The sequence below is a fragment of the Pongo abelii genome, chromosome 2 (assembly GCF_028885655.2).
Source record: "Pongo abelii isolate AG06213 chromosome 2, NHGRI_mPonAbe1-v2.0_pri, whole genome shotgun sequence".
Taxonomy (NCBI): Eukaryota; Metazoa; Chordata; class Mammalia; order Primates; family Hominidae; genus Pongo; species Pongo abelii.
In genome coordinates, this window is record NC_085928.1 from 105,799,749 (window position 1) to 105,822,556 (window position 22,808).

Consider the following 22,808-nt stretch of genomic DNA (forward strand, 5'->3'; position numbering starts at 1 on the left):
GCCATGAAAGGGCAGGTACCTGAAGGTCTGAGGGGCTGTGGCTATCGATGCCAATGTTAATGGCAGGAGACTCAGCCACGGCCCTCAGCGTTTTGTAGGGACAGGCTCCGAGCTGGTAGCATGGAAAACAGATTGTGGGACTCAGGTGCGGGATGCAAGTAAGAGGGGAGTAGAACCATTGGCAGGGGGAAGAGGTCCATGATGGGCCTCCCCTTTCTTTCTCCTGGGTAGTGCTCAGCATTGACCGCATGGAGCACCCCAGTTCTCCCCGGGGGGCCCGTCGCTACCCTCGCTACCATAGCAACCTCTTTCGGGGCCAGGATGCCTGGGATCCTCACACCCATGTGCTGCTGCCTTCCCAGTCCCCACGGCCATCCCCATCTGAAGGTGAGAGACCCTGGGGGACCTCTGGGCCAAGTCCTGTCTCTCTGTCCCCCCAACCAGATACCATGTTGCCCTCCTGCCAATTTTCCCCTTTCCAGACCTCCCCAGTGTCAGACCCTCCCACATCTCCCCTCCACCCACCACCCTGCCTCCCACATCTCCCCTCCACCCTCCACCTTGCCACACCTTCACTTTGTCAGACCCTCTCCCTCATCACAGATGACCCCTCCCAGACCTTGACTGTTACTTTCTGGGTTCATGCTCCCTGCACTCCCTAATTCTGCTCCCGCAGGGAAGAGACCCCCATGCTTGATCGGGTTCAGAGCTGGGTTGGTGGGTGCTTTGGGTCAAAGGTCACTGACAGAAGCTCCTCCTCCTCTCCTGGCAGTTCTGCCCACAAGCAGCAGCATGGAAAACTCCACCACCTCAAGTGTGGTCCCCCCACCAGCCTCGCCAGAGCCAGAGCCTCGGATCTCCATTATCATTCTCCTCGTTTACCGCACCTTGGGGGGACTGCTCCCTGCCCAGTTCCAGGCAGAACGCCGAGGTGCCAGGTACTCAGGCCCCTCACCCCTGAGCTTCCTGCGAACTTCTCAGCCCGGCAGCCCCTTTTTTGGTGGGTAGATGCGTAGGTTCACAACACACAGAGAGGAGCACAGCTCCAGGGAGCCCTGTCCTTGCTGGGTTCTGTGTGAATCTTATTCTCTGGAGTTGTGCAGAGTGACAGAGCCACAGACTGACAGACACAGAGGCACACACAGGAGGGATCCATGAGCCAGGTACAGACAGACCAAAGGGCTGACAGAGACAGACAAGGACAGGCTGACTGATGGGGGTAGGAAGGAGGGCAATCAGAGGCAAACAGTTGCAGGTCCCCTGGAGCTGCTCAGCCCCTCAGCAGCCCAGCAGAGGCTGGAGGGATTCTTAGAAACAGCTTCCACTCTGGGGACATCCCAGACCCTGGGTCAGCCCTGGCGAGTGGCATGAAGATGGGGTGAGGCAAGCAGGCTGAGCGTGGGGAGGTCAGCAGTGTGCAAGCCCAGATGGATGTCTCTCCAGGCTTCCCCAGAACCCCGTCATGAACTCCCCTGTGGTCAGCGTGGCTGTGTTCCACGGACGCAACTTCCTAAGGGGAATTCTGGAGTCCCCCATCAGCCTAGAGTTTCGCCTGCTACAGACAGCGAATCGGAGCAAGGCGATCTGTGTGCAGTGGGACCCACCTGGCCTGTGAGGACCCCCCATTCTGGAAACCCTTGGTCCCCTGTTAGCCCTTGGGAGGCCAACTAATAGTCCCAGCCTTCCCCTGGGGCCCCCACTAGTGCTGTTGTGCAACCCGGACCATGAGGAGTGCTGTACGCCAACTCCAGGCACCCTCAGCCCTTCCCATGATGTCTCACAAACCCCTGCCTGACAGTGGGTCACAGTTGTGTCTAACTGCCCTGTGGCTGCAGGGCGGAGCAGCATGGTGTGTGGACAGCACGGGACTGTGAGCTGGTGCACAGGAATGGGTCCCACGCACGGTGTCGCTGCAGCCGGACAGGGACCTTTGGGGTCCTCATGGATGCCTCTCCCCGTGAGGTGGGGCTGTGTTCGGTGTCCCAAGGAAGTGGGGGGGTCAAAGGGACACGGGGATTCTGCCCAACAACCCATCAACCATCCCTGTCTCTGTAGAGGCTGGAGGGCGACCTGGAGCTGCTGGCTGTGTTCACCCACGTGGTCGTGGCTGTGTCTGTGGCTGCGCTGGTGCTGACTGCAGCCGTCCTGCTGAGCCTGCGCAGCCTCAAGTCCAATGTGCGTGGGATCCATGCCAATGTGGCAGCCGCCCTGGGGGTGGCAGAGCTCCTCTTCCTGCTGGGGATTCACAGGACCCACAATCAGGTGCAGGATCAGGGCCAGGGAACTTGTGTCCCGATGACCCTACTGGCCCAGGAGGCCTGGGGCCAAAACTCAGGGTCAGAGGTCAGGGATGCTCGGGTTGGGGCCAGGGTTTTCAGCAGGATGTTGGGGTAAAATATTGTGGTTTAGGGGTGAGAGGTGGGAAGCAGATGCCTGGGGTAGGGGTCAGAGGTGGGTGAGGCAGGAGAGGTCCTGACATGCCCCCCTGCCCTCAGCTGGTGTGCACTGCAGTCGCCATCCTCCTGCACTACTTCTTCCTCAGCACCTTCGCGTGGCTCTTCGTGCAGGGGCTACACCTCTACCGCATGCAGGTTGAACCACGCAACGTGGACCGCGGCGCAATGCGCTTCTACCATGCCCTGGGCTGGGGCGTCCCTGCTGTGCTGCTGGGTGAGGGCTGTGACCCCCAACCTCCATCCATCACATGGCCTGACCCCTGACCCTGTCCCCACTCCTGCTCATGACCCCCAACCTCAAACCCCAAGCCATCTATTCATGGGGGAGCTGCTCTGCCTTCACCCATGCTTTCTCCCATACATGGGCTGGTCAGCAGCTCTGGAACACACACCCTCAGGCCTACCCTTTCTCTTCCCAAGGCCTTGCTGTGGGCCTGGACCCTGAGGGCTATGGGAACCCTGACTTCTGCTGGATCTCAGTCCACGAGCCCCTCATCTGGAGCTTTGCTGGCCCTGTTGTCCTGGTCATAGTGGTGAGTGCCCTGTACTTCCCTCCCTCATGGGGGGAGGAGGTGCAGTGGACTCAGCTGAGGGCAGTCAGGTGGCATTCTGCAGGCTTCCTGGGCTCGGCCTTCATTTTTTCTGTCCTCTGGTCAGTGGCCACCCCCATTCAACTGGCATGGAGATGGGGGCGCAGGGTCAGAGATTCAGTTGCCTGTCCCTGCCTCTGTCTCTGCATCTCTCTCTCTCTCAGTCCCTCTCTGGTTCCCAATTTCTTTTTCTGTGATGCTAAGCTCCTTTGGTGTGTGTGTGTATGTGTGAATTTCTCACTGGTTCTGCCTCTCTCCGTGAATCTTAGTCTCTCTCTGTCTCTCATTGCCTCTCTCTCTCTCTCTCTCTGCCCTGCCCGGCCCCACATGTCTGGCCATGGGTCCAGATGAACGGGACCATGTTTCTCCTCGCTGCCCGCACATCCTGCTCCACAGGGCAGAGGGAGGCCAAGAAGACCTCTGCACTGTGAGTTGGCTGACTGGAGGAAGGGGGGTTCTCAGGATGGCAGGCCCCTCCTGGGTGGGGTCTGGGGCCCCCATATCTTCCCTCGTGCAGGTTGGGCTCCAAGTTCTGGATGAAGGAATGAAGTCACACCTGCCCTGACCTGTGGTCCCTCTCTGGCGCCCTCGCTATACTGTGGCCCCACATGTGCTTCTGCCCTGCTGTCTCTCCTTGTCCTCTGGGTCCCCCCAGAGTCTCCCGTGGCCTGGGTGGCTCACTTTGCCCCCTGCCCTGTGTGTTCCCACCTGTCTTCCATACCCTCCCTTGTGGCTCCCATGCCCGTGTTTCCCACGTGTCCTCGCGGCCCTGACTGCTCTCCTGCTTCTTTGTGGGACCTCCCAACTCCCCCAGTGTCCTCCAGAGACCTCCATGTTCCCGTGTGAGCTCGTTTTTTTCACGTTTCGTGTGTGGCCCCTGTGTGTCCTCCCGTGTTCCCTGCATGAGTCCTACATGAGCCTTGCATGTCCTCCTGTGTCTTCCCATGTCCCCACAGCAGGACCCTTCGCAGCTCCTTCCTGCTCCTTCTGCTGGTCAGTGCCTCCTGGCTCTTTGGGCTCCTGGCAGTCAACCACAGCATCCTGGCCTTCCACTACCTCCATGCCGGACTCTGCGGCCTCCAGGTGACTCTGGTGCCCCTCCCTCGCCCCAGAAGCAGGTGGACCTTCAGTAGGCTGGGGCCATCCCTAGGCAGATGCCGACCCTAGGCCTGGAGCTGACTCTTACTGGATAACTTTGCCAGGCTGGGTACTACCGCAGGCCAGACACTGGCCCTAGCTGCTGCCCCCAGGCCTGGAGCTGACTCTAACTTAGGCACTGATCCCAGACTGAGTGCTGATCTTGGATTGACCTTCACCAACACCAAGGCTCCCGGCCCCGCCCCTTGCTGATCCACACCGACCTTACTGACTCCAGCCACTCCTGCTGCTCCAACCTCTCCCCTGCTGACCTTCCCCGACTCCCTTACTGAGTCCGGCATGGGCTCCTCACTGACCCACACTAGCCTACAGTGACTGACCCCATTGCTGACCCACAGTGACTTATACTGGTCCCTGATTGACCCCTGCCGACCTTCTTTGACCCTTGCTAACCCACAGGGCCTGGCGGTGCTGCTGCTCTTCTGTGTCCTGAATGCAGACGCTCGGGCTGCCTGGACGCCAGCCTGTCTGGGCAGGAAGGCAGCGCCTGAGGAGGCAAGGCCAGCACCTGGGACGGTGAGTCGGGATGGGGGCCCTGAGAAGCCAGGGTTTGAGGCTGCTTCAGGGTTGGCTCACACTCTGTCCCCACCACCCCCAGGTACCTGGGGCCTACAACAACACGGCTCTCTTTGAGGAGAGTGGCCTCATCCGCATCACTCTGGGCGCCTCCACCGTCTCCTCTGTGAGCAGTGCCCGCTCCGGCCGGACCCAGGACCAGGACAGCCAGCGGGGCCGCAGCTACCTCAGGTGAGAGGAAGGGCCTCCTTATGAGGGCACACTCAGCTTAGTCCAGCCCCACCTTACCAGGGCTTGGCATGACCAGGTCCTAGGGCAGGTGGCTCCACCCATCTTGGCCATCTGGGGCCCTGCTTCTGCCTCTGCCCTAAATGCTTCCCACCACACACCCAGGGATGCCATTCCACCTGCAGCTGGCTGTGCACTCAGACACTCCAGCCTCCAAGGCACCCCATCACATCCCTCTTTCATGGTGGGGGGGGCTCCTGCATTTCCAGGGACAATGTCCTGGTTCGACATGGCTCAGCCGCTGACCACACTGACCACAGCCTCCAGGCTCATGCTGGCCCCACTGACCTGGACGTGGCCATGTTCCATCGAGATGCTGGTGGAGTTGGGGCCTGGGGCAGGGAGGAGGGAGGCAGAGGATCTCTCCCCATCCCCTTTTCTTCTACCCCATACTGGGAGCAGTGGCTGACTGGGGTGGGACGATCTCCCCCAAGGTCCCTGCCTCAGGAGGCACCTCCCTCTCCAGCCCTGGTTCTCCCAGTCCACTCCTGATTCGTCCTTCCCTCTGATAAGTTCCAGCCCTTCTGCTTCTGCCTCCACTTCAAGCTCTGCCCTGGTTCCCGTCCCCAACCCTAACCCCCTTGCCGTACCCACCTCTAGACCCTCAACTCCAAGTTCCCTTATCTCCAAGTCCCTTACCTCTGAAAGTACTTCTGACTTTCCCAACTCCAGGCGCAGACTCCGACTCTGACAGTGACCTGTCCTTGGAGGAGGAGAGGAGTCTCTCCATTCCATCTTCAGAAAGCGAGGACAATGGCCGGACGCGGGGGCGCTTCCAACGGCCACTCCGCCGGGCAGCCCAGAGTGAGAGGCTCCTCACCCACCCCAAAGGTGCCAGGCGCCCTCTGACCCCTTGGGTAACCAAGGGATGCCCCATTTGTTATCCCTCCAGCTCCCCATCTTCCCTGCGGTTGGGATTCAGCCTGGTCTTTCTGACCCCAAAGCCATCAGGTTCCCCAACTTCTAGTCTCTGTCCACCTCCAGTTAAGGGGAGGGGGCTCACCAGTCGCCCCCACCCATTGATCTCTGAGGAGATACCCTCCTGTTCCCACCTCTGCTCAATGAGAACAGCCAGGGTTTCAAGGGTCATTAGGGTCAGGGATCATGAGTCACTGGGATCAACCCAGAAGCTCCTATAACCTGCCCTGGCTCCACAGATGTGGATGGCAATGACCTCCTGTCCTACTGGCCAGCCCTGGGGGAGTGCGAGGCAGCCCCCTGTGCTCTGCAAACTTGGGGGTCTGAAAGGCGCCTGGGGCTGGACACCAGCAAGGATGCAGCTAACAACAACCAGCCAGACCCGGCCCTGACCAGTGGGGATGAGACTTCTCTGGGCCGGGCCCAGCGCCAGAGGAAAGGTACAGTCCCTGAGCCCTGGCCCGCACCGCAGGCACGCTGGGGGCTGCTCATGCCCTGAGCCAAGGGATTGCAGCTTCCTCATGCCAAACTGAGAGCTCTTCTTACTCTGACCTAGGGTGCTTCTGCTTCTCTAGCCTGCTTCATGGTCCTCAGGGACTGCTCCTATCCTGACCTGAGAATTCTCTGTACCCCTCTACCCTGGCCAGCACCACAGGGGGTGTGGTGCTGGCCCAGCCTGTCTGTTTTTCAGAGACCCTAGGAGCTGCTTCCCCCCGCCCCCCACCCAGATCCCAGAGCCCCTGCTCTGATCTGGAAGATTTCTGCCTCCTACTCTGCTTTTATGGGGACCCAGAGAAGAGGTTTCTGCCTTCACCCTTGCATCACAGGGACCTTGGGGACTGCTCCAGTCCAACCCAGGGGGTTCCTGCATTTCAGCCAGGCCTGCATTGTCAGGACCTGAGGGCTGCCCCTCTTCTGACCTCAGGGAGTTTGCCCCATCCCCTGCACCATGGGACCTGCCCGCCCTCCCCTTGCCCCGGGACCACAACTGGAAGATGACTGCCCTTCCACTCTGACCCCTGTCCTGCTGCCTGTCTGGGACCACCAGGGTTGCCTCTGCTGCTCCCCAAGGGGTTCCTGCTCCCAACCTTGTGTTGGAAGGATCCCAAGGGCTACCACACCCCTAGACTCAGCAATTCCTGCCTGCCCTCCCCCTCCCACACACACCCTGCCCCCCATTTTCTTCCTCTCACAGGCATCCTGAAGAACCGGTTGCAATATCCACTGGTGCCACAGACCCGAGGTGCCCCTGAGCTGTCCTGGTGCCGTGCAGCCACCTTGGGCCACCGTGCTGTGCCAGCTGCCTCTTATGGTCGCATCTATGCTGGCGGGGGCACAGGTAGCCTTTCACAGCCAGCCAGCCGCTACTCTTCTAGAGAACAGCTGGACCTGCTCCTCCGGCGGCAACTGAGCCGTGAGCGACTAGAGGAAGCCCCTGCCCCTGTTCTACGTCCCCTGAGCCGGCCAGGGTCCCAGGAATGCATGGACGCTGCACCAGGCCGACTGGAGCCCAGAGATCGGGGCAGCACCCTGCCACGGAGGCAGCCACCCCGGGACTACCCTGGCACCATGGCTGGCCGCTTCGGGTCACGGGATGCGCTGGACTTAGGGGCACCTCGAGAGTGGTTGAGCACGCTGCCCCCGCCCCGCCGCACCCGGGACCCTGATCCACAGCCGCCACCTCTACCCCTGTCTCCCCAGCGGCAACTCTCAAGGGACCCCCTCTTGCCATCCCGGCCGCTGGACTCTCTGTCTAGGAGCTCGAACTCTCGGGAGCAGCTGGACCAGGTGCCTAGCCGGCACCCCTCACGAGAAGCCCTTGGGCCACCCCCGCAGCTGCTCAGAGCTAGGGAGGACCCGGTCAGTGGCCCCAGCCACGGCCCCTCCACAGAACAGCTGGACATTCTTTCCTCCATCCTTGCCTCTTTCAACTCCTCGGCCCTCTCCTCTGTGCAATCTTCAAGCACACCCTCGGGCCCTCACACCACTGCCACACCTTCTGCCACAGCCTCTGTGCTTGGGCCCTCCACGCCACGTTCTGCCACATCTCACAGCATCACGGAGCCGTCGCCAGACTCAGAGTAAGTATGGTCCAGCCACCTGCTCGCACCCTCATCAGCTTAGGGCAACCTCCTATGTGCCCTGCCCTGTATTCTGCCACAGAAGGGGATGAGGGCTGGCAGACAGGTGTGGGCTACCCCAGGCTCAGCACAGCCAGAGGGCCACAGGCTGGGGACAGGAATCTGGCAAGAAATGGGGGTGTGACTAGCAGGGACTTGCTGGCTGTGTGACTGGAGCCAGCCAGCCTTCCCAGCACCTCCCAGGCTAAGAAGAAATAGGTGCCTTCCAATGGGTTGAGTTAGCGGACAGGAGGGCAGGAGTTGAGGCCTAGAAGTGGGAGATGACCTGGAATATGCAAGGGGCAGGGAGGAGAGCAGGAGGCCTTGCTTGGGAAGCTTCGCCTAGGGGGTCGTATAGGACAAGGAGAGGCTGGAAGTGGTGCCAGGATATACCAGGCTGAAGGGCTTGCTTTGTTGAGGATAAATCATTCATTCATCGATGTATTCAGTCAATATTGAGTTCCTCCTGTCTGTGGACACTTTGGGGTGGGGCTCACAGGAACTGAGTTGGAACCTGGTTCATCCTGGGTATGTGTGAAGCATCTGTGGGGAAGGGGATGGCAGACAGACCCAGGAAGTAGCTGGATACACAGGAGTGTGAGAGGGACTGGTGGGAGTGGGGAGGAACCAGGAGCTGCCAGGTCTCTTGTAAGCCCAGAGGAGAGTTGAGTTTCAAGGAGGAGAAACAGCTGGGTCAGGCTCTGGAGGTTTGTGGGGTAAGAGATGGCTTGGGGAGGAAGGGGGCCCTAGGGGTGGGGCAGGGGATCAACAGAACTGAGCAGGACCTAGGGCACAGAGAGGACAAAGGAAGGAGGAAAGAGCAGGGGTTTAGGGGTCCTGGGTCCTGGGGCCTGGGCACTGAGGGCTACTGGGGGGTGGGGACCAGAGGGAGCTAACCCACGGCCTGGGTCCCCCTGCAGTCTAGCTTTGGGGTCTGGCTGTTTGGGAGGTAGACCAGGGACTAAGCAGGGGTCCAGGCTCTGGAGTCGCACAGGTTTGAGTTTGAGCTCTGTGTCTTACCTTACTAGCTGCGTGACCTTAGGCAGAGGCAAGCCTTTCTGGGCCTCAGTTTCCTCTCTGTAAAGAAGTCTGTAGTAACAAACTCTGAGATGTGGAAATCTATGAGATATCTGTCAAGTGCTCAGCATAACATCTGTAAACAGTAGGTGCTCTTGAAGCACTTAGAGAAAACACCTGGGCAGCCAAGGAGCCTTGCTGAGTCTAGGGGCGCAGAATAGAGGACTCTGAGAACCCTGGAGTGGGCATGAAGGGGCTGGGGGCTAAGAGGCGAGAGCAATGGTGGAGGCAAGGGAAGCACCCAGGCCAAATGTGGTGGGGCAGTCCAGAGCCGCCTGACTCGGAGTCCTCTGGGCACCAACCTCTGATTTCCTCATGTGCCTCCAGAGTTCCCAGAAGTGAGGGTCACTCCTGAGGGGATGACGGCGTGGACGAGGAACAGCTGAGGGCGACAGAGGATCTAGGCTAACAGGAGAGACTCCAGGAGTGGGGGCAGATCCCAAGGCAGCCTCCTGCTCCCCAGTGGTGGGTGCCCCAGCTCTACCTGATGTGGCAGGGCTGAAGCTCCATGCGCATCTGTGAGCATGCGTGTGACAGGTGCAGAGAGGGGGGACTGGAGGGAGACTTTTATATGTTTTGTACCTTTGTAACCAGAGAGATGCTTATGTTATTTTTCAGCTTTTCTGTCTCCTGGGGAGTTTGAGGCTGGGCTGGGAGGGGGAGGGAGATAGAGGGAGAGATGCAGTTTGACCCCATTTGGGTCCCGAGCAAACCCTATGCTCATCTCTCTCTCCTTCCTGGGGTGGACTCAGATGAGTGGGACACATGCCTTCCTCCCCCTATTCCACTCCCAAGTTGATCTGAGTATCATCAGGGGCCCAAAGTACAGAATTGTTCTTTGCTTTTTCTTGAATGCTCCAAAGGCCAAACTTCTGGGGCTGGGGGTTGGTCTTGGAAACAGGGGTCTTCTGACTTCCCCATGGGGGCTTGCTCATACAGCCCCTCCCGGTGGATGTGTGTGTTTATTATGTGGAGTCCCTGCCACTTACTGCCTTATGACCTAGGACTGATGCTGTGGGGTGCTGGTGGAGCAGCTGATGTCGTGTTTACAGAGCAAGGCTTCCCTGTCTCCCATTGGGAGGGGCTTGGGCCTCTAGTCAGACATTCCTGCAGAGGGTCGGTGGAGGGGTCATTCACCTGCCCCTGCAGCAAGCAAAAGTTGTCTGTGGTGCCATTTGATTCCCTGACACTGCCCCCTGCTTGAATTGATTCTGAAGGGTAGGGTGGGAAGGTGAGCAAAGGGAGCAGAAACAAGGGAATTCAAGACCCAGAATGTAGGTGCCACTGCCTCCTATGTTTACAGGATCCTCCGTGGCCCTAGGCACCTGGGCTGCAGGAAGTGACTCCGTTCCACTCCTCCTTTATTCCCTTAAAAAGGGAAAAATGACTGTTATGACCCTGTTCACAAAACTCTTACTTTTGCTATTTTGTCTGCTGTCCAGAACTGAAGACTTTAAAATTTTGTGACTGTTTACAAGTCCAGATTCAAAAAATGTTTTTACTTTGTTTACAACTCAAAACTTTGAGTTTTATACTTTGTTTACAGTAGATAATTTTTTTTCCCTTTGTTTACAAGTGAAAGGTAGGGAAAGTGGGAGAGGGACTTGGCGGACCCACCTGTGAGGACCCTGACCTGGCCATCTTGAGGGCTTTTCTAACCACCAGCTCTCCCAGGCCGAAGGTCAGCCTTGAGTCCCCTGTCTAACAGCAGACCCAGAAGACCTTGAGAGTAGGCGTCCTCTAACCACTGGGGAGAGTGGCTGTGCAGGGTTGGGGGGTGGTCTGTGCAGACACCTCCTCACCCACCACCCCATGCATACTCTTGGGAAGCAGTTTCCTGGGAGATTAGAAATTCTACTTCCCTGATTGGAGCTAAATCCCACCAGCCAGGACCCAAACTCTCCTTACCCAGAAGGACCCCAGCTCTTGAAGGGCTGAGTGGCCTGCTGGGGGGTGGGAGGGTGTCTTTGCTATGTCCTAGGTTTCGTAGATGCCCCTCTCTGGGGTTCCCCTCCTCCAGCCCAGCGGCCCTCTTTCCTGTCTGTGTAAATTGTTCCGTGAAGCCGCGCTCTGTTTTGGGAATAAACTTCTATAGAAAACAGTTGTTGCCTTTTCCTGTTGGGGGCTGGGGAGGTAGGATGGAAGCTGTGAATGATTCAAGCCAGACTGACCTTTGGGAGGAATCTGAGCCCCTCCCAAGAATATCCAGCTACTTTTAGCCCATTTCATGGCAGATCTCTTTCACCTTGAAATCTGGCCCCTCATTTTGTGATTGGGGCCTGATGTTGGAGCACAGGTGCTGAGAATAAGGCGCTAAGGGAAGCCTCCCCGCTGGTCAAGGCAACGGCAACAGGACTTCCTAATTCTTCAGGGTCTGCAGCCCTGACCCGGCATTTTTTGTCCTCACCTGGGGTGAAACTGCTCTTGCAGTTCCTGCCTTGCCCACCCAACAGCACTGACGCCCACCCAACAACACTGACCCCCACCATTCTCCTCGGCGGCCCGCGCAGTAACCTTCTGGGAGCTATGTCCGGTCTGTGCTTAGTGCAGCAGAGGGGATCCTCCAACCATTTCTGGCCTGGGTGGCCAGAGTTAAAAGGGGCTCTGGGTCTCAAAGACATGCGTAGTCTCAGAAAGCCTGCGGGTGGCGCTCTCAGCTGAAGGCATGAGAGGCCCCACAGACCTGGATACCCTACGAGTTAAGGCTGGGGTCACCGGCCAGTGGAGTTTCCCTTTCCCACTCCGTGAGTACCTTCCGCCGAGCCAGGACCTGGGATCAGTTTCAACCTACTCAGGGCCCGGGGGCGCGACTGCGGCCAGCCTGGCGCGGGTGCTTAGTTCCAGTTCTGCAGTCCCATCCAGCTCCGGGAAGACGGCCGGGCGAGCAGCGAGAGGCCTCATAGGCCAGGTCGCCGGGGAGGAAGCGGTTAAATCCTCCTTCTCCAGTCTCACCCCGCCCGGCGCGCGCCACTTAGGCCCCGCCCCAGCGCGCTGATTGGCCCAAGCCTCCCCGTCCTGCCCCGGGATTAGCCCCCGGGAGCGCGCAGCTGGCCTCACGCGGTCCCGGCGCCGCCTTCCGGAGCGTAGAGGCCTCTAGCCCGAGCAGCAGGAGCAGCCCGCACCGGACAACTTGCGAGCCATGGGGCTGGCGGATGCGTCGGGGTGAGTTCAGCGCACAGCCTCGGTGGCCCCGCGCAAGCGCCTCGCTGGAGCAGGCATTCTCCACTTGCGACGCCTCGGTTTACCTCTGCCGATTTTCTGCAGGCGGCTGCCCCTCTGCAGCAAGGGGTGGGGGCGGGAGCCGGCGCGACCCCAGTCCCTTGGGCTGTGCGGAAAGCCGCTGCTGTGACGCCCGAGGGCCATCCCAGGCCACAGGGAGGCAGCTCCGTGCGGAGGAGCCCGGCCAGGAGACGTGCCGGCGGGGGTGCGTGGGGGCCGGGAGTCCCTGGCGGCGGCCCGTGGACTAGCTGCTTTCAGCTGGGTCCCGAGTCCACCCGGCTCCACTGACCGCGGAGTGAGCGCTCCGGCCTTTCTGGCCCCAGTTGCCCTCCTACAGGGAGGGGCCAATGATCAAGGCTCCGCCCTCCAAACGCGGGCCCCACGTTGTCGGGGGAGGGAGCCCTTTAAGAAGACCTGAGTGACTCACGTAGGAAAGGAGAGGGGGCTCTAAGATCTCCTTGAGATAGCGGTCCCAAGAGTCTCTGAGGATCTTCCTTGCACCCACTCCACACTCCTCCAACAGTACAGCCAGGTTAGAGGCCCTTCTCAGGTGAGTTCCTGTCCCTCAAATGGGATCCTCTCCCCAGGTCAGGGCTTTTCCTAGATCAGAACTTTCCTAACTGGTGAAAGCTTCCCCAACAGGCTAGAGTTTTCCCCCGGGTAAGATCCCTCTGTGAGTTCTATTCCCAGGTGACAGCTTTTCCCCATTCCACGTGGGAGCCTCCCCCGAGGTCAGAGCTTCCCCTATGGGAGAGTACCCCCCAGGTGAGAACCCTCTCCCTCTAGGTCTTCTCTTCCCATGTAAGATCTTTCTCTGACTTCAAGTAGGTACCTCTGGGCAGAGGGAAGATTCCCCCTATGTCAGAACTTGCCTGGCTGGTAAAGATTCCCTGGTAGGTCAGAGATTCCTCTAGGTGAGATTCCCCTTGAAAGCTTCTATTCCCAGGTGAGCTCTTTCCCCCACTTCAAGTGGGTACTTCCCTTTCCAGGCGGGAGCCTCTCCCTCTAGGTGAGAGATTGCCACTCCAAGAGCAAGCTCCTTCTCAGGTGAGAGCCAATCCTTGGCTTCCCCATACCAGGCCTGAGCCATCTACAACCTGAACCCTGGGGCTGGAGGCCCAGGGGCAAGCTTGGCCCCAACACTTTCCTTCCCTTAGAGGGGAGGGTCTCATCTGAGGCCTGAGGCTTGGGAAAGGAGTTGCTTGAGGACCTGGACCGCTGGTTTGCTGGACCCCTTCCCTGAGTGTGCTCTCAGCCAGCAGTGGGCTCCCGGGGCAGCTGGAGGAGGACCTGGGGACTGGACAGGGATTGGCTAGGGGAGAGGGATTGGGTGGGGGAGGGAGCAGCCTGGGACCTGGACTGGTAGAACACTCAGCACGGGCAGCCACATCTTGGCTGGAGGTATAGATAGTGCTCATCCTGCGGTCCCTACTTGGGGGACTTTGTCCTAGAAAGAGGCTTTCTCACCAGCCAAAGTTCAGGTACTGCCCCTGTCTGAGTTTGGGCATGTGGCCCACAGATGCCAGCTGGGGGCTGGAATACTGTACCTTGATCTTAGGGCCCAGAAAAATCAGGTAGGTAACTCTCTGGTCCTAGGTGGAGGTGTAGGGGAGGTTGGGCCAGGGATGCCCTCACTGTATCTCTTTGGTCTTGCCACCCCAGACCGAGGGACACGCAGGCACTGCTGTCTGCAACACAAGCAATGGAGCTGCGGAGGCGAGACTACCACATGGAACGGCCGCTGCTGAACCAGGAGCATTTGGAGGAGCTGGGGCGCTGGGGCTCAGCACCTAGGACCCGCCAGTGGCAGACCTGGTTGCAGTAAGGCCAAGATTGGGGCCTGGGGGCGCTGGCAGGGCCCAGGTAGCCCCTGTTCCTGACACCTACCCCTCATATCATGTCCCCAGGTGCTCCCGTGCTCGGGCCCGTGCCCTTCTACTCCAACACCTCCCGGTTTTGGTCTGGTTACCCCGGTATCCTGTGCGTGACTGGCTCGTGGGTGACCTGTTATCCGGCCTGAGTGTGGCCATCATGCAGCTTCCACAGGGTGAGCCACCTTCAGTGCGTCGGCCTGGAAACCCTGTGGTCTGTGATGCCCAAAACTGGGGCCATGACCTCTACCTTGGAACTATGGCACCTGACCCAGGGCTGGGATTCCCTTATCGTTTCAAGATCTGCTCTCCAGGCCCGCACTGCTACCATTCTACCCCTAGGCTTGGCCTACGCCCTCCTGGCTGGATTGCCCCCTGTGTTTGGCCTCTATAGCTCCTTCTACCCCGTCTTCATCTACTTCCTGTTTGGCACTTCCCGGCACATCTCTGTGGGTAAGTGGAGGCAGGCCTAGCCTTCCAGGAGGATGCCCACATCCATCATGGAGGGCAGGGTGAGGCGGCACTGAGCAGGGCAGGAGCGGCTGGGGAAGAGGGCAGCATTGGTGCTGCATCCCTGAGCTAGCCCACGCGTCATCCCCAGGCAGGACTAGACCCCTGACTGTAGGACCACAGAGGCAGGGGACCTCAAAGCCCTGGCTCCAGGAAGATGTGAGTAGGTGAGGCAGCCCAAGGGGCCTGGAACTTGGCAGAGGCCTGAGCAGCCTGAGGCAAGCCCTGACCCCTTCCCTACTCCACAGAGAGCCTCTGTGTCCCTGGACCAGTAGACACAGGTGGGACAGGGTAGATGAGGCAGGGCCAGCATTTCTAGCCACGCTTAAGGGCCCGTGAGCTCAGGGTTCACTCCTGGCCTGGCCAAACCGGAACCGCCAGCACTGTCCCTGTTCATGCAGCCATAATCTGAGTACATTTGTCCAGAACTGGAAATCTCCTGGCCTCTCTCTTAAGACCAGGGCTCCAGGGCAAGGCAGTGTCCTCTCCCCTTCAGACCTGCCCCGTGCCGTCCTTACAGGGACCTTTGCTGTCATGTCTGTGATGGTGGGCAGTGTGACAGAATCCCTGGCCCCGCAGGCCTTGAACGACTCCATGATCAATGAGACAGCCAGAGACGCTGCCCGGGTACAGGTGGCCTCCACGCTCAGTGTCCTGGTTGGCCTCTTCCAGGTGTGGAACAGTCAGGAATATGTGCCCCCCACCACTTCTGCTCCCGCCACTGCCCCGTCTGTACTCCCCTGAGTGTCTGACCATCGTCGTCCTCCTCTCGCCATCCACTCATCCCCCTCCCATCCCACTTGCCCTGCGCTCCTCATCAGCAACCCCAGGACCCCTGCCTCTCCTGACTGCCCCTGGCCGCCCCACAGGTGGGGCTGGGCCTGATCCACTTCGGCTTCGTGGTCACCTACCTGTCAGAGCCTCTTGTCCGAGGCTATACCACAGCTGCAGCTGTGCAGGTCTTCGTCTCACAGCTCAAGTATGTGTTTGGCCTCCATCTGAGCAGCCACTCTGGGCCACTGTCCCTCATCTATGTGAGTGAGGGTGGGAGGAGGGAGGGGTAGGTGTGCCCCATGGCCTTGAGTGCTGGCTGTGACCCGGCCTCTCCTCAGACAGTGCTGGAGGTCTGCCGGAAGCTGCCCCAGAGCAAGGTTGGCACCGTGGTCACTGCAGCTGTGGCTGGGGTGGTGCTCGTGGTGGTGAAGCTGTTGAATGACAAGCTGCAGCAGCAGCTGCCCATACCGATACCCGGGGAGCTGCTCACGGTTCGAGGGCCAGGGAGTGGCGGGCAGGGGAGAAGGGCAGGTCAGGCTGGGTCCCTGCCACGTGGGCAGCCTTCTGTATTTGAGGGCCAGCTGGAGGGGGGCTGGGAGGGTTCTTGGGTATTGTGGGGGGCACAGCAGAAAGCCCCTATGTTGGTTTCTTCCTGCCCCTGACAGCATCTCCCCATAGCCGAAATGGTGTTGCCTGCCTCTCACCCTACGTGACTTTTTCCCACCCCTGAAGAAGGTTTTGCCCAGTGTCTCCCTCCTCACCCCACAGTGGTTTATGTGTCCCCCTGACCAGGATGCCAGCATCTGCCTCCCTGACTCTGTCCTCTCCCACAGCTCATCGGGGCCACAGGCATCTCCTATGGCATGGGTCTGAAGCACAGATTTGAGGTAGATGTCGTGGGCAACATCCCTGCAGGGTGAGCTCTGGCCTCCATCAGGTCAGGGAGGGTTGGGCAGCCAGGCCAGGACCTTGCTTTGGCCTCACGGATACCTCTCACAGGCTGGTGCCCCCAGTGGCCCCCAACACTCAGCTGTTCTCAAAGCTCGTGGGCAGCGCCTTCACCATCGCTGTGGTTGGGTTCGCCATTGCCATCTCGCTGGGGAAGATCTTCGCCCTGAGGCACGGCTACCGGGTGGACAGCAACCAGGTCTGGGTGATGCGGGATGTGTAGGAGGCATCCAAGTGTATGGAGGCGCCAGCAACGGGTGGGGGAGGAACAGGTGGGACACGGGGAGATAGCAGATGTGCTGAGGCCACGTGGGGGACTGAGGGTAGGAGAGCAGGACGTGTGGGACAGCATCCAGTCTCTGGGGGCCACTTGGTGGGGATGGAGATTGGAGATGCACAGGTCTAGATACAGTGGAACAGTGACCAGCCACTTCTAGGAAGTCTCCTTACACCCACACTGTCCCCCGTCAGGAGCTGGTGGCCCTGGGCCTCAGTAACCTCATCGGAGGCATCTTCCAGTGCTTCCCCGTGAGTTGCTCTATGTCTCGGAGCCTGGTACAGGAGAGCACCGGGGGCAACTCGCAGGTGGGCTTTGGGTGTGGGCATGGGTGTGGGCATGCACACTGCTTTGCCTGGGGAAGGGGGTCTCGCCCCTGCTCACCCCCTCCCCGAACAGGTTGCTGGAGCCATCTCTTCCCTTTTCATCCTCCTCATCATTGTCAAACTTGGGGAACTCTTCCATGACCTGCCCAAGGTGAGCCCCCACCCAGCCAGGCTTCAGGTCTTGGCCAGGCCAGGGCTCAAATCAGCCAGTCTAGGTTCAGGCGAGGGGTAGGGACACAAGGTTAGGTTCTTTTTTTCAAGGCTGAGATCTTCAAGGTGAGATTTGGAGACAAGGGTCAGGGGCTGGGTGGGGGTTTGTGTCTGGGGCTCTGCCTGAGTGCTTGGGCTTAGTCTGGCCTTGCCTTAATGGGGAGGGTTGTCAGCATCGGGTGCCGTCAACGGCCCCTGGTGGCACTGTCCCCACCTCAGGCGGTCCTGGCAGCCATCATCATTGTGAACCTGAAGGGCATGCTGCGGCAGCTCAGCGACGTGCGTTCCCTCTGGAAGGCCAATCGGGCGGATCTGGTGAGTGCCCTGGGAGACCGGGGCAGGGACTGGGCAGCCCCATGGCTCCTCGCCACCCTCCAACCGCTGCCCTCTGTTTTCAGCTTATCTGGCTGGTGACCTTCACGGCCACCATCCTGCTGAACCTGGACCTTGGCTTGGTGGTTGCGGTCATCTTCTCCCTGCTGCTCGTGGTGGTCCGGACACAGATGTGAGTCCACCATGTTGGTCCCCTCATTCCAGCTAGTGAGGGAGTGCCACAGGGCTCCCTGCAGCTTTCCCCACATCTCTGGGGACTTCAGGCTCCTTCGGACCCCTCTGTTATCCCCTTTTGCTGCCCCCTCTTCATGCATTCTCTCTCTCCTCCACAGGCCCCACTACTCTGTCCTGGGGCAGGTCCCAGACACGGATATTTACAGAGATGTGGCAGAGTACTCAGAGGTGAGTGTCGGGCTGAGCGAGATGGCGTGGATGGGGAGACGGAGGAAGAATGAGCCTTTGTGGATTCGTTCCACACTTGGCCAGGGCACTGGGGGCTGAGGATACTTTGGCTTTGGTCTTTGGGATTTCAAGGGAGGAGTTTAGGTCTACGACCCCCTCTAGAGGTATGAAGGGACAGAGGGAGAGTGGACAGAGATGGGTCTGGGGCTGGGGAGGCGTCTGTCGTGGAGTCAACAGCATAAGCTCCACCTGCAGAGCAGCCGTGGGTCAGAGAGCCGGAGTGGCAGCTCCCTGGGGCACCAGGATGGAAGGGAGGCATTTCCTGATCTGATCAGTGGGGTTACTAAGTCCTCAGTCATCCATTTATCTCCTGAGAGGTCTTGGGCCAAGTGCTAGGAACATAGGTGGGGGGCTCTGGAATAAAACAAGGCTGTTCCCTGCAGCATGGGCGCAGTGCAATTAGGCAGTGCGGGGAGGAACTAAGGGGTCTGAGACATGGGAGAGGATGAGGGAGCAGCCCAGCCCTTACCATGCATGCCTGGAGCCCAGCAAAGACCCGGGCTGTCACCTGAATGGGGTGGGAGCGGGGAAGGTCTGATTGGTATGACAGCCTAGGAGGACCTCTGTCTGGGTGCAGAAAACAGATCACAAGGCAGGGATTGGAAACCCAAGAGAAAGGTTAAGAGCCTGTGAAGCCTGCCTGGGTGGTGGCAGGAGAGGTGGGGAGGGAGAGGCACTGTTGGGGGATGCAGATGACACCGCCAGGCTTGTGGCCTAAGCCCCTGGGAGGGCCTGGACTGCAGCCTGGGGAGCAGAGGGCTGGGTGGTGGCAGGCACTGGGCACACTAGGGAAGGAAAGGCAGGAGAACAGGATGCAGCCAGGAGAGAGGAGATTCATCCACCACCAGTTCTGCCTCATCCGCAGGCCAAGGAAGTCCCAGGGGTGAAGGTCTTCCGCTCCTCGGCCACCGTGTACTTTGCCAACGCTGAGTTCTACAGTGATGCGCTGAAGCAGAGGGTGAGACAGAGTCCCCAGGATGGGTGTCAGGCCCCAGCTCCCAGAGAGCTCACCAACCCTTCTCTGATGTTTGCCTCCAGTGCGGGGTAGATGTCGACTTCCTTATCTCCCAGAAGAAGAAACTGCTCAAGAAGCGGGAGCAGCTGAAGCTGAAGCAACTGCAGAAAGAGGAGAAGCTTCAGAAACAGGCAGGGCCCCTTTTGTCTGGTGACCCCTGTCTCCTGCCCCCTTCTCCCTGCCCCAGCCTTTCTCCTGGCCCCCGACTCCTCCCTCGTCCTCACTCCTCATCCCTTCCCCTTTCTCCCTCATGCTCCCAGGGACCCTGCCTCACTCCCCTAGCAGGTCTGGGCTCTAGGCAGCATTTTCTCTCCCATCATCTGAACCAGTGACAGTGAGAACCGTCACAGTCCTCTTCCCTTTCACGGCTGTTCCAGGAGCTTCAGCCTGGCTGCTGCAGGTCCCATAGCTTCTGGTTCTGGCCCACCTACCTGCCCAGCACCAGGGGGCATCACCAGGCCTATGTGACATGGCTGTCATGGCAGCCGGGATAGCTGTTTCCCATTCCCTGTCTTCCCTGGTGTAGGCTGCCTCCTCCAAGGGCGCCTCAGTTTCCATTAATGTCAACACCAGCCTTGAAGACATGAGGAGCAACAACGTTGAGGACTGCAAGACGATGGTGAGACTGGAGGTGGGAAAGGAGGTGACAGCTGTGAGCTGCAGAGATGCAGGATCCACACGTCTCATGAGGAATGCCATGGACCCAGCAGCTGTGGGCTCGAGGGTGTTGCGCTGATGGCAGGAGGAGTGGAGGCTGGATCAGATATTCTTCAGAGAGAGTCGTGATATGCCACAGAATCTAGGCTTAGATTCTCAGGCCTAGATGAAGACCTTGAATTTGTAGATGCCACAAGACTCCCCCCAGAGTCTGCTCATGGATAGAGGAAAGGGATTGGGTATATGAGAGAAAATCAAGGGGTCAAAGGCAGGCGTGGTGGTATGCGCCTGTAGTCCCAGCTCTTCGGGAGGCTAAGGCGGGAAAATCATTTGAGCCCAGGAGCTCGGGGCTGCAGTGCGCTCTAATGGTGCCTGTGAATAACCACTGCATTCAGCCTGGGCAATGAAGTGAGACCCTGTCTCTAAAAAAAAAAATTTAGGGATCAAAGAGGATGCCAAACTTAATTAGAGACTCAGACAGGGCAGGGTGCCGAGGTGTCTGCGTGTGTTTCATGTGGATGCCTGTGTCTATTCTGGCCTGCTCCTGGGCCCCCTCCCCACTCAGCCCTGGCTGATGAGAATGGGACAGGGTCTCCCAGCACCGTCCCTTCTCGTGTCCCTGTGCAGCCTCGGCCCAGGAGGTAGCAGAGCAGTAGGTGTGCCCTCCTGCGTGTCCCCACACATCTGTCATTCCTGTCTTTGCACACCTATGTGACTCCCCCATGTTTGTGTCCTTAAGTGTCCCGTGCATGCTCCGCATCTGACCTTGCGTGTTCCCGCACGTCTGTGTGTGGCCAGTCCTGCCTTCACCCTCTCATGGGTGGCCCTGGCAGCATGTCTGGCTCCCCAGCAGGTGAGCCCAGGAGATAAGATGGAAGATGCAACAGCCAATGGTCAAGAAGACTCCAAGGCCCCAGATGGGTCCACACTGAAGGCCCTGGGCCTGCCTCAGCCAGACTTCCACAGCCTCATCCTGGACCTGGGTGCCCTCTCCTTTGTGGACACTGTGTGCCTCAAGAGCCTGAAGAATGTAAGGACGGGGGCAGGCCAAGGCCCCTCGAGCTTCCACACCGACCTTGTAATTTGCCCTGAGAGCACTCCCAGCCTCTGACTCCCCAAACCCTCAAAGTTCCCCTTCTAAACTCCCTCCCCAAGCCTGCCGGAGCCCCGCTCTAAGTCCCTGAGCCTCCCTCTGAGGCTGGCCCCCTTTTCCGCTACAGATTTTCCATGACTTCCGGGAGATCGAGGTGGAGGTGTACATGGCGGCCTGCCAAAGTGAGTAGGGTGGGAACAGCAGGAGGGACCTGGGAAGAGGGTAGGATACTTTTGGCCAAGGGATTTTCCAAGTAGCACAAGGAAAGAGTCTTTCTCTGGAACTGGAGGTCAGAGGTGTCCTGGGAGACAGGAGTCCAGGGTTATAAGTGATGTGGATTCAGCTGTAGCCTCAGGGGTGGAGGTCAGGGGTAATGAGTTCAGGGCATTCTGTTGGCTCCCAGGAGTTGAGTTCCTGGAGGTTCTGAGAGTCAGGGGAGGCCTACTTCTTGCCCACAGGCCCTGTGGTCAGCCAGCTTGAGGCTGGGCACTTCTTCGATGCATCCATCACCAAGAAGCATCTCTTTGCCTCTGTCCATGATGCTGTCACCTTTGCCCTCCAACACCCGAGGCCTGTCCCCGACAGCCCTGTTTCGGTGAGCTGACCTCTGACCTGCCGAGCTCTTTTTTGTTAATCTATTGCTTGTCCCCACCCTGGCCCCAGCTCCAGGGAGTCTTTCCTGGTGGCCATGGCTCTGTCCCCAGTGGGCCCAGTGCTTTCTCCGCTGTCTTTGGATAAAGCTGTTCCTAGGGGCGGGGGTTGGTCTGTGTCCTTTGGAAACTGACTGGAGCCTCCCCTCCTCTGCCCGCTCAGGTCACCAGACTCTGAACATGCTGCATCCTGCCCAAGACTGCACCTCTGGAGGTGCAGGGCACCCTTGAGAAGCCCCTCACCCCTAGGCCGCCTCCAGGTGCTACCCAGGAGTCCCCTCCATGTACACACACGCAACTCAGGGAAGGAGGTCCTGGGACTCCAAGTTCAGCACTCCAGGTCTGGGACAGGGCCTGCATGCAGTCAGGCTGGCAGTGGCGGGGTACAGGGAGGGAACTGGTGCATATTTTAGCCTCAGGAATAAAGATTTGTCTGCTCAACTCCAGGCTCTGCTGTGGCTTGGTGGGGCCCTGGTGGTGGGTGGTCCACAGCTGTGGCTGCTGACCCTTCCTGTGCCCTGAAGGTGAGACAGGGCAGAAGGTGTAGGAAAGACTTGGGAGGTCAGGGTAGAGAGCAGGGGAGCTGTGGAGGCATCCCCTGTTAAGGTCTCTCCCCAGCCATGCATAGCCCTCACTCCCTGTCTCCTCAGCTGTGAAACAGTTGGAACCAGAGCTGCTTCTCAGGAATAATTTGCTCTCAGGAATACCTGAGAAGGTACAGGGCAGCATGGGTGCCAATGGGCAGTCCCTGGAGGATATAGAGTGAACACCTAGGAGCAGCTGTTCCCCCACACTGCTGCTCTATGCTTAAGAATCAGCATGACCGGGCCGGGCACGGTGGTTCACACCTGTAATCCCAGCACTTTGGGAAGCAGAGGCAGGTGGATCACTTGACATCAGGAGTTCGAGAACATCCTGGCCAACATGGTGAAATCCCGCCTCTACTAAAAATACAAAAGTTAGTCGGGCGTGGGGATGCATGCCTGTAATCCCAGCTACTCGGGAAGCTGAGGCATGAGAATTGCTTGAACTTGGGAGGCAGAGGTTGCAGTGAGCCCAGATCATGCCACTGCATGGGCGACAGATCACCTGGGCATGGTAGAACACTGTCAGCCAAGGAGTGTGTGTTGATTTCTGCCATTAAATGCTGACATCTGGGCATGTGACCCAGCAGGCAGTGGGGCGTTGGGCCAGCTGACAGTGATGGCAGGGGAGGGGCCGGGTCTTAGGATCTGTCTGGGCCTCAGTGTGCTGTTCATCGGTAGAGCATGAGTGGCCACAGTTCTTGCTTCAAGGGTTGCTCAGTGAATATTAAATGAGTAGATGCCGGGCCTATAATC

General features: G+C 59.1%; 2 protein-coding genes across 20 annotated transcripts in view; both read left to right on the forward strand.

Annotated features, from left to right (window-relative positions):
• Window positions 1-11,222, forward strand: part of CELSR3 (cadherin EGF LAG seven-pass G-type receptor 3) — a 27,185-nt gene extending 15,963 nt beyond the window's left edge. The window contains exons 20-35 of one of the 2 annotated variants that reach the window (XM_063722099.1): window positions 232-387; window positions 773-938; window positions 1,444-1,611; window positions 1,836-1,962; window positions 2,056-2,262; window positions 2,496-2,670; window positions 2,877-2,989; window positions 3,394-3,473; window positions 4,006-4,129; window positions 4,604-4,720; window positions 4,803-4,951; window positions 5,218-5,327; window positions 5,681-5,839; window positions 6,166-6,366; window positions 7,122-8,007; window positions 9,451-11,222. In XM_063722099.1, coding sequence (XP_063578169.1) covers window positions 232-387; window positions 773-938; window positions 1,444-1,611; window positions 1,836-1,962; window positions 2,056-2,262; window positions 2,496-2,670; window positions 2,877-2,989; window positions 3,394-3,473; window positions 4,006-4,129; window positions 4,604-4,720; window positions 4,803-4,951; window positions 5,218-5,327; window positions 5,681-5,839; window positions 6,166-6,366; window positions 7,122-8,007; window positions 9,451-9,478 — 2,966 coding nt within the window. In that variant the 3' untranslated portion in view covers window positions 9,479-11,222. Of the gene's footprint in view, window positions 1-231; window positions 388-772; window positions 939-1,443; window positions 1,612-1,835; window positions 1,963-2,055; window positions 2,263-2,495; window positions 2,671-2,876; window positions 2,990-3,393; window positions 3,474-4,002; window positions 4,130-4,603; window positions 4,721-4,802; window positions 4,952-5,217; window positions 5,328-5,680; window positions 5,840-6,165; window positions 6,367-7,121; window positions 8,008-9,450 lie in introns of both variants that reach the window. The other variant, XM_054552172.2, reaches the window with a different exon arrangement.
• On the forward strand, window positions 9,552-21,909 carry SLC26A6 (solute carrier family 26 member 6). 18 transcript variants are annotated; one of them, XM_009239032.4, is made up of 21 exons: window positions 9,552-12,285; window positions 14,005-14,163; window positions 14,250-14,389; window positions 14,556-14,666; window positions 15,244-15,395; window positions 15,593-15,757; window positions 15,836-15,988; window positions 16,331-16,413; window positions 16,497-16,644; window positions 16,917-17,030; window positions 17,122-17,199; window positions 17,478-17,573; window positions 17,657-17,763; window positions 17,924-17,993; window positions 18,919-19,011; window positions 19,092-19,199; window positions 19,595-19,687; window positions 20,576-20,755; window positions 20,946-21,000; window positions 21,277-21,413; window positions 21,632-21,909. In XM_009239032.4, the coding sequence occupies exons 1-21, from the start codon at window positions 12,263-12,265 to the stop codon at window positions 21,644-21,646; spliced, it is 2,280 nt and encodes a 759-aa protein (XP_009237307.1). In that variant the 5' UTR covers window positions 9,552-12,262; the 3' UTR covers window positions 21,647-21,909.
• Window positions 21,910-22,808: the final 899 nt, after the last annotated feature.